At 43.4% G+C, this 14,870-nt stretch overlaps 1 protein-coding gene across 3 annotated transcripts in view; it reads left to right on the top strand.

Moving 5' to 3' along the window:
• Cd86 (CD86 molecule) overlaps positions 1-14,870 on the top strand; it is a 68,475-nt gene that overhangs the window by 42,313 nt on the left and 11,292 nt on the right. For all 3 annotated transcript variants that reach the window (XM_006975709.4, XM_015994579.2, XM_076548817.1), the window contains 3 exons: positions 5,852-6,187; positions 8,583-8,879; positions 11,289-11,444. In XM_006975709.4, the coding sequence (XP_006975771.2) occupies positions 5,852-6,187; positions 8,583-8,879; positions 11,289-11,440 (785 nt within the window). In that variant the 3' untranslated portion in view covers positions 11,441-11,444. The remainder of the gene's footprint in view (positions 1-5,851; positions 6,188-8,582; positions 8,880-11,288; positions 11,445-14,870) is intronic.

The following is a 14,870-nucleotide window of genomic DNA, read 5'->3' as shown; positions in this document are numbered from 1 at the left end:
TGAGAGAGCCACTATTCTTAGGGTGGGGACATTGATACCTATGGCCCAATGGATGACCCACATACACGTGCATATGCACAGCACTAAACGGATTTAGAATGTGTTATTAAGTTAAAAAGCCAGCCATTTTTTAATGTAGAAAAAAACCCATTTGAAATTAACCTGTCTCTCCTTTTAGGGCATACCTCTGCTTCCTGAGCTAGGGAGTAGAGACCTATCATAGGTCAGATATCCAAAGAGAGAAAGGGGATGAAATTGCCACTAATAATCCATGGGGGGGGTGCAAAGTAGGGTAATTTATGAAGATAGATAAGACACAGAGCAAAACAATTCTGTCCTCTACCCACACCTTCCACATCTTCTCTCTGCCTAGAAATTAGATACCTTTGTTGCTGCCCCTAATTAATTGGTGTGGCAGCAAAGGACAACCTTGTGGTATAGGTTCTCTTTTTCCACCTTTATGTGGGTTCTGGGCATCAAGCTCAGGTTACCAGACATGCACAGCCACCTTCTGAGCCTTCTCACTGTCCCTTCCCTCTAGGGAGCCTCCAGCCAGGCCTTCAGGTGGCTATGGCCGCAGGTGCATGCGCCGTGCCTGGTCCGGTTGGACCCTTGGCTGTTGTTCTCCTTTTGTCTGAGGGTTCTCCAGGTCCTGGGGTTCTCTTTACACCCCAACAGCATCTGACTCAACAACCCTGCAGTGGTTGACCGAGTCTTTCTTACCTGAAGATATGCACAACACAGCTCAGACTGATTCCGTGCTCTGTGGAAAAAGCCCACTGTCTGCCCCCAGATTGCTGTAGGTTCTGGTCTGGATGGCTGGATGAAAGAGCATTTATGTGTTTGCCTTGGGCTCCTATTTCTTGTCACTGTTGACTGGTCACTGAAACAAGTACCCGGGGGTAAACAACAATTCAAACCTATTGTACGCAAAGAGTCGCTTTGCTCAGCCTTTTCAAATGCACGTATCTTTCTCAGTAGTGCGAGTCTTACCCCAATTAGTCACTCATTTTTGGCAAAATATTTTTAGTGGATCCCAGAGAGAATAAATGAGGAGAGAAGTCATTGAGGAATAAGATGGAAATTGGTAAGAAAGAACAAGGCCTCCCTGGTGGATCAGCTCCTTTGTGAACACACAAGACGTTGAGACTGGGGTTTTTTTTTTTTCTTTCTGAGCAAGGGAACCTTAATTTTGTTTTTTAAAATATAACCTGGGATTTGACCCCCTTGGTATCAAATATGCTTGTAGCATCAAAGGCCAACTTCACACTAATTTGGAGATCTTAATAGACTTTATTTGGTAATTCTAGCATTACACATCGCTCCATCCTGTGAAATAGAAAAAGTACCCCCCAAGGGCTGAGCAGAAGAGGTTGGTTTCATGGAGAGAGAAAGGCTGAAAAAAAGCAGAAACCAAAAGAAGGGGTTGGTCATTCAATGATACTTTCCCGTAAGACAGAGACAGAACAGTAGAAAAACAACATACTGGGCAATACCTTATTGTTTCGTGTAAGGATGTGTGGCGCATACATTAAAGGAGTCTTGCTGTTGTGCTGATCAGCTAGCTTGGGAAGTTTGGGTGTCTCGTTCTCCAAATCTCTTGCAAGGTCAGATAACAAGCTGGTTTGGATTTGGTGGTGTGGAGGGCTAGCATAGGTGACCCTGTTTTTATTTTTCTAGCCATGGACATGAAACTTATAAACCCTCCCTGTATAGACCGCCCTTGCCTTGTAATGGGGAACATAAAAGATAATGTCCCCAAAGTCTCGGGCAAATCCAGATTCTTTTTTTGATAGTCCTTGTTTTTGCTTCATAGTCACTCACTGCCCTTGGCTGTAGTACCTCTGGGTATCCTAGGCAATGTCCGTGTGTGCTTTCTTGGGCATTTCCTGCAGATAATCAAAAGGTGATGGATGGGATGGCAGTGAATAGGGGAACTACTCTTAGAGTTAGGGGAGGAAGATTTAAGAGGAAGAAGAGTGTATCCCTCGCTGTCTACATGAAAGCACCCAGAGGGCCATTGGGTATGGTATCTGGGACTCCAGTGAAGGCTGTGGACTGCAGATAAGCATCTGTTAGGTTATTGAATCGATAACGATTGGATCACTCTGTTAGCGATTGAACCAATGGGCATCCAGAATAAATTCCAGAGAGACTAGCACATGAACCAGGGAGTCAGACCAAGGAAGTTCATTCCAAGAAGACAGGATGTCAAAACTGAGCGACTTATGGTCAGATGGGGTGAGGTCAGAAAGAGCACCAGGCTGCACTGGTGGGAGCTGCTAGCATCTCTTATCAGGAAAGTCTCAGGAGAGATGGGGGTGAGCAGTGGAGGGGGGGCTGTTTCTGCTCACTAAGGGACTCTAACTAAAATGAAAAGCAAGGGCAGAGGGACCAGTTTGAGACAGGGTGGTAAGACGGGAGGCCACATTCTGAGAAATAGAACATCACAAACTTCAAATGTTACCTGTCTGTTCAATGGAATCACTTCCTCTAAGAGTGCTCATCCGCGCACATAAGATCAGATCTGTAGACCCGAAGTGATTTCTTCAGTATGACTTCTACTAAGGCAAAGAGGCACATTTACTGGTCTTACTGGCGAGAAATGGTTAAAAAGCTGTATTATTTCTGTGCTGTTCAGTGTAATCGCCACTAGCCATCTGTGACTTACTAAGCTTGAATGAATTGAAATTAAATGAGATGAAAAAACTCAATTTTTCTGTCCAGCACTGTAAAAATAATCTGGTTTCTCAGTCACATTTACTATTTATCAAGGATTCGAGAGCCACAGTGGCTGGTGTTTACCACATTGTTCAAAACCAGATTAGAATTCTCTTGTCTCAAAGCATTCTTTGGGGGGAATAATGCAGTGTGGGGACAAGATTGAGGTCTCAATGAAATTGAAGACTAGATATAGAGAAAGTAAGAGTGAAACCTGGAGGAATCACGAGTTATGGGTAGAGATGAGTGTGTGGAGGCCAAGATCTGAGGTCCCGAGCCTCAGGTGACTCTGCTCGGGATCATGTCATGGAAGATGGAAGGCTTCTGAACTAGTCTTTGTGACTGATGAAATCAAGCAGCTTTGATAAAAGGTTGTTGGTCGACTCGGTGGTGGATAAACTGTTAGATTATCTTGGCAGTTATGTTGAAAGTTGGTTAGAAAGAACAGCCTTGAATATAATGCGCCAATCCTCCTTGAATGAAGAGGTAGTGACTAATAATGGTTCACAACAGGGAGACAGGTTACATAGACTAGTATAGGTCCCTCTAAATGAAGAGGGGCTGCTCAAGGTCCTTGCTGATGAAGCCAGCAGTGTCTGGGGGCCACACAGAGACCTTTGAGTAGAACCAGATATCATGGAAAGAACATTTACATGTATATTTATTGAAGAAGTTCAGCTATCATGGAGTCTAGTACAGTGGAACGGGACTTCCAGCAAGCCTAGAAAAGCTCTGGAGGAAGTTCACAAAAAGAAGAAGAAACGTGGAGCATAATGGCATAGTAAAACGAGGAAGAGATGATTAAAGCATCGCCCGAGTTTGGAGTAATGACCAGGGAAGACGGATGCTCTGGTGGGTCGTAGACTCGCAGAGTTCTCAGACCATGGGCTCTGGGTGGCACTCAGATGTTTGTTGTTTTTTGTTTTTTTTTTTTTTTTCCTACAGAAGTCCTTTAGTATTCTTGATCCCTATTCCCAGTTGGGGAGATGTATGGCTAAATTCCTACGTGCCTGTCTCCTGACATCATCAAACCATTTCTCTTGCCCAAGTGTTAGAGGAGAGAGGGATCCTCCGTGCTTTCCACCAATGGAATCCCAGGGAATTCACTTGCTTAGAGGCCCCAAGTTCTGGGGACCATAACAGGGGAGGCCTGAAGCCACGGGGAAAGAACAGACCTTGTGTCACATCTTCCCCATATGGTCACAGTTAAGAACATGTACCTTCCTGATTCAGAGTGACATCAAGGAAACCAGGGTCTGAGGATGAGCCAACGCATGTAGACTGTGAAATACTTTCAGTTCCACTCAGAATGGCTACAGAGTGATTTCTACCCCCATGGAGAGGAGAAGAGGTTTGGAAAAGGTAGAAATGAATGTGTCCAGGCTGTCGTTTCTGATCTCCTCAGTTTTCCAAATAGGGGTTCTTGGTAAAAATGCAGAGTCTGATTGAGATCTTGGTTGGAACCAGAGAATCTAAGTTTCTGACCAGCCCCCAGATGAGGCCAACGGTTTTGGTCTGCTTTGTATTTGCAGGTAAAGAGGGAGCTGGGGTGAAGAGGAAGTCTCGGTTATCTTTTCGAGAAGGGGCCTGGGTAGGAGACGTTGCACTTGTCTGTTAGTAGAGAGAGTGGATAGAAAGGAAAGTAGGTGCTGTGAGTCTCCACAGAGGAAAAGAAAACCTGGGTGTCAAGAAGATGTAAGAAACTCAGGGTGAATTCACTTTCAGTGCGAGAAAATGTGACTGACAGCTGAGCAGTTATGTCACGCCAATCGATAGCTGGTCAACGCTTCAGCTGCCCGTTCGCCTTCTCTAGTAGATCATCTGCCCAGGATCACACAACGAATTAGACCTAAACCAGAATGTGTCCTGCCCTCCCCAGAGTCCTGCCCATACCAGCCGTCACAGCACTGGGAACATTTACAGTAGGTGGCACTCTTGCCTTTCGCTTAAGAGATTAGCAAAGGTGTAACAGAAAGCCGGATGGAGTCAACTGTCCTTAGATCCCATTTTCACTGTTTGTGGGAACCCAGTGTTTTCCCTCTTCCCTCCAGCCCAGACATGTATGCTGTACTTCACTGGTGTGTGGAGTACCCCCTGAGACCACTGGCAACCTCTTGACCATAGGTTCTCGTGGGCAGCCCGCAGTAGTTCAGCTCTGCCAAGTACACACCCTTGCTCCCTGTCTACTTGGGTCCTGTTTGAAGGCAGGCAAACTGATGAGGCCAGTTTATTTTTTCCTGCACCACCAACACTTTGAGTGCCACTCATCTCATCCCCCTCCCCGTCTCGTCCCTCCCTTTCCTCCCTTCCTGAAATCCTGAAGGATGAATGGATCTTTATGCAGAACCTTCTCCAATCTTCTCCCCCGTGGCAGCATCCAGCTTCACGTGAACCACTAACAACCCATTCACCTCGCCTTTCACCTCTCAGCTCCCTCTAGTTACTTTCCTTGCTGAGTCTCAAGGAGCTCTGTGGCCCAGAATAAAAAGCCCTACAAGTTGGCTTATGCCAGCATGCCCTATCTCCGAACTTTGCCAGCATGCTCCTTTGGTGTTATAAAAGTTTGCAGAGGCAATGGAGCCTGGGAGTAGCAAGTCAGTGTCTCCAATATGATAAAGCACGTCCTCACCTTCCCATCTACAGTCTTCCCACTCCCAACATTCTACTCGTGTTCCTTAAATACTCTGACCACACAATCTCCCAAGAGTCACTACATTTTTTTTTTTTTTACAACAGCAAATCAAAGAATAAGAGGATGGCATGGGACAGGGAGAGGTTAGGGTGGTGGCACAGCAGTTATGGAAGACCACATAATGATGGCCAATACTCTGGTTTAGAAATCCGCAGAACCGTAGTGCTAGAAAGAATCCTAGAACATCATTTCAGACCACCTCCTTAATAAGGTGAGACAACCGAGACTCACAAAGGTTGCGGTTTGCACAAGGGAACAGTGGAGTGAGAACAAGGGTCTGACCCAGATCTCGAGCATGGACGCCCAGTTCTAGATCTTAACATTCTGCTCTCCAGGACCATCTCTCGCTGGAAAGCCGGAAGCTGGGTGTTGTGTTGGGGGAATGGAATATCTTCCTTCCTGTTTCCTCTTCCCTAATTCTCCGTTTTTCTATTTTAGATGCTGCTCTTCTGAAGAGACAAGCTTATTTCAATAGGACTGCGTACCTGCCATGCCCATTTACAAAGGCTCAAAATAGAAGCCAGAGTGAGTTGGTCATATTTTGGCAGGACCAGAAAAAGTTGGTTCTGTATGAGCACTATCTGGGCAAAGAGAAACTCGATAACGTGGATGACAAGTATCGGGGCCGCACAAGCTTTGACGGAGATAACTGGACTCTACGACTTCACAACGTTCAGATCAAGGACACGGGCTCATATGATTGTTTTATACAAGAGAAAACAAGCAAAGGTTCGGTTATCCTCCAGCAGACAGATACGGAGCTGTCAGTGACCGGTATGTGGTCAATGTTGTGTTCAGATAGTTGGCCTGCTCACAGGAGACTATAAATGAACAGGGAAACATTAAGGCTGGGAATTTGAAAGAAATGGACAGGAAGGCAGAAGATGGAAAATGGTTAAGGAAATGCATCTGACATTTACCTCCACATGTGTACAAAACACACACACACACACACACACACACACACACACACACACACGCATGCACGCACACACGCATGCACACACGAACACTCAAACACCACATGAAGGCACACACATGCACACACACAGACTGTGGTCTAGAGCGCCTCCCAAGGGTGGCAGCTAACAGATTCAGACTTTCCCTCCAACTCTCCATAGATCGTTTGAGTTTCTGCTGCCCCAACTATGAGCCTGGCAGACAGAAGGGAAACAACCCACTGAACAGAACCCACAAACTAATAAGCCAGCTTCTCTGTTTCACGGGGCTTAGGAAAGCCTGCATGTCACTACAGACTTTTGAAACCAGCATACAGGGAAACCTATCTATCATTTAAGTGCAAAATGTTTATTAATTTTGTAGACTCTGTATAGATAAGATTCAGGGCGCTTGCATCACACTGAAAAATTCCCTTGGGGATAGTTCCTTTTGGAGTCATTCTCTTTTTATCCATGACTCTTGATTTGGGATCTTATAATTTTATAATTTTTTTTAGAATATAATAGACACAGAGCCAATCATGTGTATTTAATCTTTGAAGCTGACTTCTTTCATTCAGCAAAATGCCTCCTGTGTTTCACCTAAGTTGAGTGTATCAACAATTTGGAAGTTGTTTTTTTTTTTCTTAATTGATGAATTACATTATACTCTTTATCCATTCAACCACGGAAAGGCTCTGGGTTGTTGCCAGTTAGAAGCTGTTACAAATGGAGCCACTGTAAACATTCAAGTGTCAGCTTCTGTGTGGACCTAGGTTGTGTTTCTCCAGGGTAGATACCTAGACATGCTACTGCTGGATCCAGATGAGTTCTTAATGAACTTGGAAAAGGCAGACCAACAACTTTGGAGAAGCAGCCTTTCCTCCTAGAAGGAACTTTTTCTAAAACCACATAATCAAACGGGCAAAAACAGCCATAGAATGGAGTGCTACTCCCCTTGAGTGCAATGTGATTCAAACAAGACTACCAGGCACCTTTGGAGAAACAGTGTGTTTCAGGCAGGGCACAGACAAGCTTTGAAAACTGGTTGTCTATTTGTTATAATGTGTATTACTGCTACAACTTAACCCGCGACTGCAAAGGTATTGTTGATGAAGCTAAATAGCATCTGGTAGCCCTCAGCCAGCATCAGCAGGATGTTCAAGGAGCATGTTAATATTGCCAAACTCAAAGAAGGTAACATGTTAGTGACTTCCGTTTTAGAAACAATATGTTGCATTAACTTTTTGGTTATGAGTCTAGCCTTTAAATGGCTGAGCCATTTCTCCAGCCCCATACTGAATTATCAATTAGTAGATAGAATCCGCAAACACCCTAGCAACTATAGAAGAACAGCAAGGGATTTGGCTGGCTAAAGGCACATTTGTCAGGTCCAAGATCTACGGGCCAGTGCACTTCAGCCCTAAAAACATGAGTGGGAAACAAAGGCAAGAGAATTTGCCCCCAGATGGATGAATTCTTAGAGCACAGTGGTTCTCAACCTTCCTAATGTGACCCTTTAATACAGTCCTTCATGTTGTGGTGACCCCACATAATTTTTCAATAATGAAAAATTATTTCATTACTACTTGGTAACTGTGATTTTTCTACTGTTATGAATCATAATGTAAGTATCTGATATGCAGGATATCTGACATGCAATCCCCAAAGGGGTCTCAACCCACAGGTTGAGAACCACTGTTATAATGCATGATGATGAAACCATAATTGTGTCAAAAACCAATATTCTGAGTTTGTAAACACAAAGACTCCCATTTCTTATCCTTATTCTTCTTAGGTTCTTAAAGATGAGACCCAGAGCATATAAGGCCAGTAAACCCTGTGAGTTCCTGGTGGAATTTTAGCTCCACCCCTGGGTGGAGCGTTGAAATGCTTCCCTGTGGGAATGTGGGCCCAACAGTCAGAGCAGGTCTCCACCCAGACTCCACTTCCTGGAGTAGTCGCTTCACTACAGACCTTGGTGAGACCATTTCAGCCAGCTTGTCTGTCACCGAGCACTCTCTTGACTTAGATAAAGAGCTAAGTGGATTTCTTAATAGATAAATGTAGGCTTATCATGCAGCCCTCCCTATGGGCTGAGGCCCACACTTTTTACACCTTGAGAATGCCAGGTGTCCCCCAATCAGGGAATTTGCCGTTCATTACTTACCATTCCTTTGTAAATACATCTGCATTCAGACTGACCATTTCCCTCTCTACTCTGCTTCCAGCTAACTTCAGTGAACCTGAAATAGAGTCGGTTCCGAATATAACAAGAAATTCTGGCATAAATTTGACCTGCTGGTCTAAGCAAGGTTATCCAAAACCTATAAAGATGTATTTTTGGATAACTAATTCAACTAATGAGCATGATGAGGACATGCAGATATCGCAAGACAATGTCACAGAGCTGTTCAGCATTTCTGTGAGCCTATCTATGCCATTCCCCGATGATGTGTTCAATGTGACCGCCTTGTGTGTTCTGGAAACTGCCTCTGCGAAGATTGTCTCCAGACCTTACTATATAGGTAAGCCTGCTTCCCAAGACTATTTACTTCACCAGGAGTTACATGCAAACCTTTTAGCCCAACATTCACTGCTTATGGGGAAACCTTCCAGCAGGCTGCTAGGAACGACCCAAATAGAAGGCTCCTGCTACATCTGCATGATCTAAGGCCTAAGAGTCTATGAATCTGGGCTACACTTGAAGAAACATGGTCTTAGCCCCGAAACTGACCCAGACTTAGGAGCTATCCTTGGATGGAGGATGATGAGGTGTTGTGGTCAGAAAATAGAAGATATCTCCTAGCAAGAAGCTGTCACTTGAATAAAATGCATAGCACATACATATACATATATATATTATGTTTATACCTGCCTCCCAACAGTACTTATTGTGCATATGAAATCATTCTAGGTATTGTTGATTATAAGGCTGAAAACTCAAAGGTAGAAGATGTCTTCTAGTTCTTGAGTTTCTTCCAGGAAAATAAGAACTCTATGACATACTTAGATGACAAACTGAATTTTTTAAGATGAAATTCAAGTCTAAATTATAGTTCATGGAAACAATTGCCTAAATTTAAAACAAGCTGATGATCAGCTGGTGAGCATTCAGAGGCAGGTAAGAGCTTTGAAAATCAACTTTCCTAAAGGTACTAGGGTTTTATCATACTGTAAAATGGATTACTGGTCTTGGTAAATATGGTGAAAAAAAAAAGGGACAGAGTTCTAAATGAAAGACCCTCAAATTTGCAGTGACTTTCTGCACAGAAAAACTGTGAGGTAGCAAGTATGCTCATCTGATGATGAGAGGACCACAGTGAATCAGCTGTGCCTAGTAAGAAGCAGGAAATATGGTCAAGCAGACCCAGTGAAGGAGTGCTTGTAGATTATTCTTGATGCATTTCTGGCTTCCATGCTGATGAAAGAAAAAGTTGAAACTGAGTGCTAGTTCTGTCCCATTGAGAGCTAATCTACATCTGTGCTCAACTTTTGAGAGGCAACCATTCCCCCTAGAATAAAGGCACCCTGTACCCACTTGACCCCCATTTATTCTGAACCTAATCCCATCCCCCAGCCATCTGCCTTCTGTTTCTACGGCCTCTTCTCCAAGCCCTCTCCTTATGATTTGCCCCTTCTGATGGCATCCCTCTATCCATTTCTTTCTGCATCCCCCTGGCTTTGCCTCCTCCTTGCTCCTGGTGCCTCCCTCAGTAACTTGGCCTGTGGACTTACTCTTAGAAACATCCCTGCGGCTAGTGCCCACAGCCAGTTTTACAACTACACCCACACTCCCTCTCCTGGTACTGATTTCCTTTTACTCAGATGTCTCAGCCACTGAGAATTTAGTGAAAGATGGAGTCACCCAGCTGTCCCAGTGGCTTCTATTGCAACATCTCCTAGCCACACAGAAGACACCCCAAGTAGTTCCTGAAGCTCAACACCTTCATGTAGCCACCAACATCATGACCCCCACTCCCGCGCCACCCTTGTCTACAAATGAGCAGGGACTGATCAACACCATACACTCACCACCTCTACTTGTCAACTAGATTAGAACTTCCCCAGGTACCACCTTCAGAAATGCTTCAGCCCTAGCTATCTCAGCAAAAGGGCTTGTATCTCTCTGTCCCTAATCTATGCCTTGATCAGACATAGGTTAGCTACTGAATCTCTTTGAGTATCAAAAAGTGGAAGTCTTCCAATAGAAAGTATAACCCTCCTCTATTAGAAATTCCAAATAGGTTCAAGTGAGACAAACAGGGACTCGCTCAAAAGATATTAAATATGGTCCACGATGCCAACAATTCTTTACCTTATTATTCTAGGGACAGAAAACATGCTTACAAATTGTACCTAAACTATGGGAGATTTTTACCCTAATTTTCCTGTAATTTAGGATTGAATAAAAGAACTATTCCTTTAAATGTCTATAAAGTGAGACACTCAACTTCCCAGACTGCAGTTAGGCACTCCTCTTCTAGGAAGCAATTCTGGCCTTCGGGGATCGGATTCTCAAGAGAAGGAGGGAAATACCAAAGGTTTTCTAACAGAGGAGGCATGCCAAAGAGCTGGCTGAGGGATCCTGGGCTACCTCAGTGGAAGTAATAACCAAACATGTTGAAGTAGCTGCCCATGAGGAGGTTGTTCTATTTGCCCAGATGAGAGGTGATCTAGAGACTGACTTCTAGATGATGGTGGATGGAGGGACCATTACCCAGGGACTTTCCAAGCCCCCTGTTGTTGATTTCAGTTTCCTATGGCCCTAGAACCCAAGGAGATGATGGAAAGAAAGAGAGGGAGGGGAGGAGAGGGAGGGAGGGAGGGAGGGAGGGAGGGAGGGAGGGAGGGAGGGAGGGAGGGAGGGAGGGAGGCAGCAAATTTAAGCCTTTCATAAATGAATTTCTTACTGACAGAAAATTTGCCATTTCTAGTTCTTCCAGAGCCCCAAACTGATCAAAAGGAAAACTCGTCCTGGATTTTAGGTGCCGTTGCAATTGTCTTGATTGCGGTCTTCCTTGGATGGCTGCTGCTGCTCCTGGTAAAAAAATGCCTGAGGAAGCAGGAACAGCCTGGCATCTCTTAGAAAGGTGACAACTGTCTTTGTTCTGTCTGAAGATAACCGGTTAAAGTTTGTTTTTAATGAGCACACCAGATGAGAAGGAAGCTCGACAATGCAATAGTACATAGCATATACAAGCCAAGTTCAGTCTCCGATACTGAAAAGAAAAAGTGTTTTATAGTACATATATATGTGTGTGTATAACTCATGTTTACTCTTTTAAATGTTGATGGTTCTGTATTTGGCTACTGTGAATAGTGACATAATAAACATGGTTTATGTGTCAATATCTTTGTGATGTGCAAACTTAGAGTTCTTTGGTTATATACACAGAAATAGTGTAGATGTGCCACGAGTTAGTTCTATTTTTAGTCTTTTGAGGAACCTCCATAGTAGTGGCCACCCTAATTTGCATTTTCACAAGCAGTGTGCAGACCTCCTTTTTCCTTGCACTCTTTCTGTCCTTTGTTTTGTCCTTTGTTCTGATGACAGCCTCTCTGACTGAGGTGCCATAGAATTTCATTGTAGTTTTGACTTGTATCTCCTTAATGGCTAAGGATGTTACGTGTGTGTGTGTGTGTGTGTGTGTGTGTGTGTGTGTGTGTGTGTTTACTGACCATTAATACTTTGAGAAGTGACTATTCAATTCATTTATTAATTGGGTGCTTTGGGAGTTTCTTTTGTGTTATATTTTTAAATTTGTATTTATGTTTTGGAAAATCTCCTACATGTATGAAAGCCAATGTTTCCTGATCATATTCACTCCCCACTCCCTAACTTCAATTTTCCTAGAACTCCTCCTATCAGCTCCCCCGAAGTCCGACCCTTTATAATTTATTTACCTATTTAACCCATTGAGTCCAATTAGAGCTGCCCATGTACACGTAGGTATGGGGTCATCCACAGGTGCACAGACAGCCTTCCACTGCCATACTCCTAAAAACAAGTGACTTTCCCTCCAAGGAACCATCAACTGCCAATTGTAGCGGGAATCTTAAAAGCTCTTATTAATAAAAGCAAACCTGGAGCCAGGTAACTGGAGTGAACGCTGGAAGATCAGAGAAGCAGAACAAGCCACAGCCACCTCACCTCGCCAGTTCCTCAGCTGATCCTGCTTCCTCAGACTGGAAGCCTCTGAATCCTTATCCAAATGGATCTCAGCTGAACTGTTGCTCAAAAGCCTAAATGCTTAACCAGGCTCTAGTTCCTCATCCTCACACCTTAAATACCTTTCTGCTTCCAGTCATCACTTCCTGGGATTAAAGGCTCTTGTTACCATGCCTGGCTGTTTCCAGTGTGGCCTTGAACTCACAGAGATCCAGAGGGATTTCTGCCTCTGGAATGCTAGGATTAAAGGCGTGTGCTACCACTGCCTAACCTCTATGTTTAATATTGTGGCTGTTCTGTTCTCTGACCCCAGATAAGATTATTAAAGTGCACAATATTTTAGGGAACACAATACCACCACATTTCCCCTTTTTATCTAAAATTTAAAAAAGCTTATAACTAATACAAGAAAAACTATATCCAATAAGTATATACAATATACAGTCAAGAATTACATTAACAATGTCTAGTTCATTAACATTTGACAGATTCAGACAAAAAAACTCCATTACATATATATTAACAATGTCCAGTCCAGTAACATTTGATAAACTCAGACAAAAAATTTCATTACTTATCCTATTTAAAACAAGTAGTTCCTTTTTAAAAGTAGATTTAATAGTCTCACTTTTTATCTTATTATATCCATGTTCTCTCATTTTTCTTTTCATAATAGATTCATTAATCTACCTTTTGTCATTTTTATATCTTCCCCTTTTTTTTTAGAGTAGACTCAATGATCTACTCATTTATCCTATTATTTCTTTATCTTTTTTCTCAGAGTAGATTCAATGATCTACCTCATATCTATATTCTCTTTTTTCTTTTTTAAACAAAAACTCTGAATCTAATATCCTTGTTCAACTTTTTTCCTGACCACTAACAATTAACAACTTATAACCAACCATCATAAACAATGACAATATCTATAACTCATTAAACAACCATAAACCTCCCATCCCACCTCTTGGGAATGTGGGCGTTGTTTTCTTAAAATTACTTCCTGCTTTCTAGGGGTGAAGACATCTTTAGGGGATTCTGAAAAGAAAATTTTGGGTTTAATTGTCAAGTCCTATATCATTTGTCCAGTCGCTGCATAATAAGTGCAAGGATGTCTCAAGTCCTTGCTTGAGTAGTCTGTCAGGCTGGATCATCTCAGCTAGCCATCTCAAAATTGTCCTGAGCAATTTATAGTCCAAAGTCGATCTTTCTGTGGTGTTAATCAGCTTAATAGCTTTACCATAGTCCTTGTGGAATCATCTTTGTGGGGTTCCATCATCCTTTTGAAGATTTCAAAGTTGCTGTTAGGTGTGGTCATGGTTCCCTGCAGATTTTGTGTGTGTGTGTGTATGTGCCTCTTCTGTGGTTTGGAGCAATCACAGTCTGATAAAGGTCTGTCTCTTGGAACCATGAATGTCCTTCCCTAGAAGAGAATATCTTCACAGAAATTTCTCCCCACCATTTGTCTTGCCAAACTTTTCCAAACTGACCTTTGTTGATGCTTTCTTGTAACACGATGGTCCTGGCAATTCTTCTCTAAACAAGCAGCAATAAACCCTTTGTCTCAGGAAGCAGCATCACTGCAGTCACCAACATGATGAGAAGAAGCCAGCAACTCGGAGCAGCAGCCACTGCCTCCATGGTCTCAATGCCACCCTTTGTAGCTAGTCCCCAGCCAACGCTTCTCCTTAGCAAGCCTCCTAGGCCCACCTTAAGCTCAGGATCCTCCTGCCTCTGCCCCCTTCAGTAAATACAACCAGTGTGTGCCACCACAACTGGCAATGTGTAGCTTGGGTCTGAGCTGGGGCCCGTAAGGCCACAGGCAAGTAGCTTTTTTCTTGAATTCGTACCACGAACATTGGGTACCAGATGGAGCATGAATCTTAAATGGTCTTATTAATAAAAACAAACCCAGAGCCAGATATTGGGGTGAACGCTGAATGATCAGAGAAACAGAACAAGCTACAGCCACCTCACCTTGCCAATTCCTCAGCTGATCCTGTTTCTTCAGACTGGAAGCCTCTGAGTCCTCATCCAGAATGAATCTCAGCTGAACTATTTCTTGAAAGCCTAAAAGCTAAACCAGCCTAGTTCCTGGTCTTCACGCCTTCTATACCTTTCTGCTTTCTGACATCACTTCCTGGGATTAAAGGCTCGCTTTCTGGGATTAAAGGCATGAGTTACCATGCCTGGCTGTTTCCAGTGTGGCTTTGAACTCACAGAGATCCAGATAGATCTCTGCCTCCCAAGTGATAGGATTAAAGGCGTATGCTACCACTGCCTAACCTCTATGTTTAATATTGTGGCTGTTCTGTTCTCTGACCCCAGATAAGTTTATTAGAGTGCA

This window comes from Peromyscus maniculatus, chromosome 12 (genome assembly GCF_049852395.1).
Source record: "Peromyscus maniculatus bairdii isolate BWxNUB_F1_BW_parent chromosome 12, HU_Pman_BW_mat_3.1, whole genome shotgun sequence".
NCBI lineage: Eukaryota > Metazoa > Chordata > Mammalia > Rodentia > Cricetidae > Peromyscus > Peromyscus maniculatus.
The sequence above is the reverse complement of the archived record's forward strand: the minus strand, read 5'-3'. Positions and strand labels throughout refer to the sequence as shown.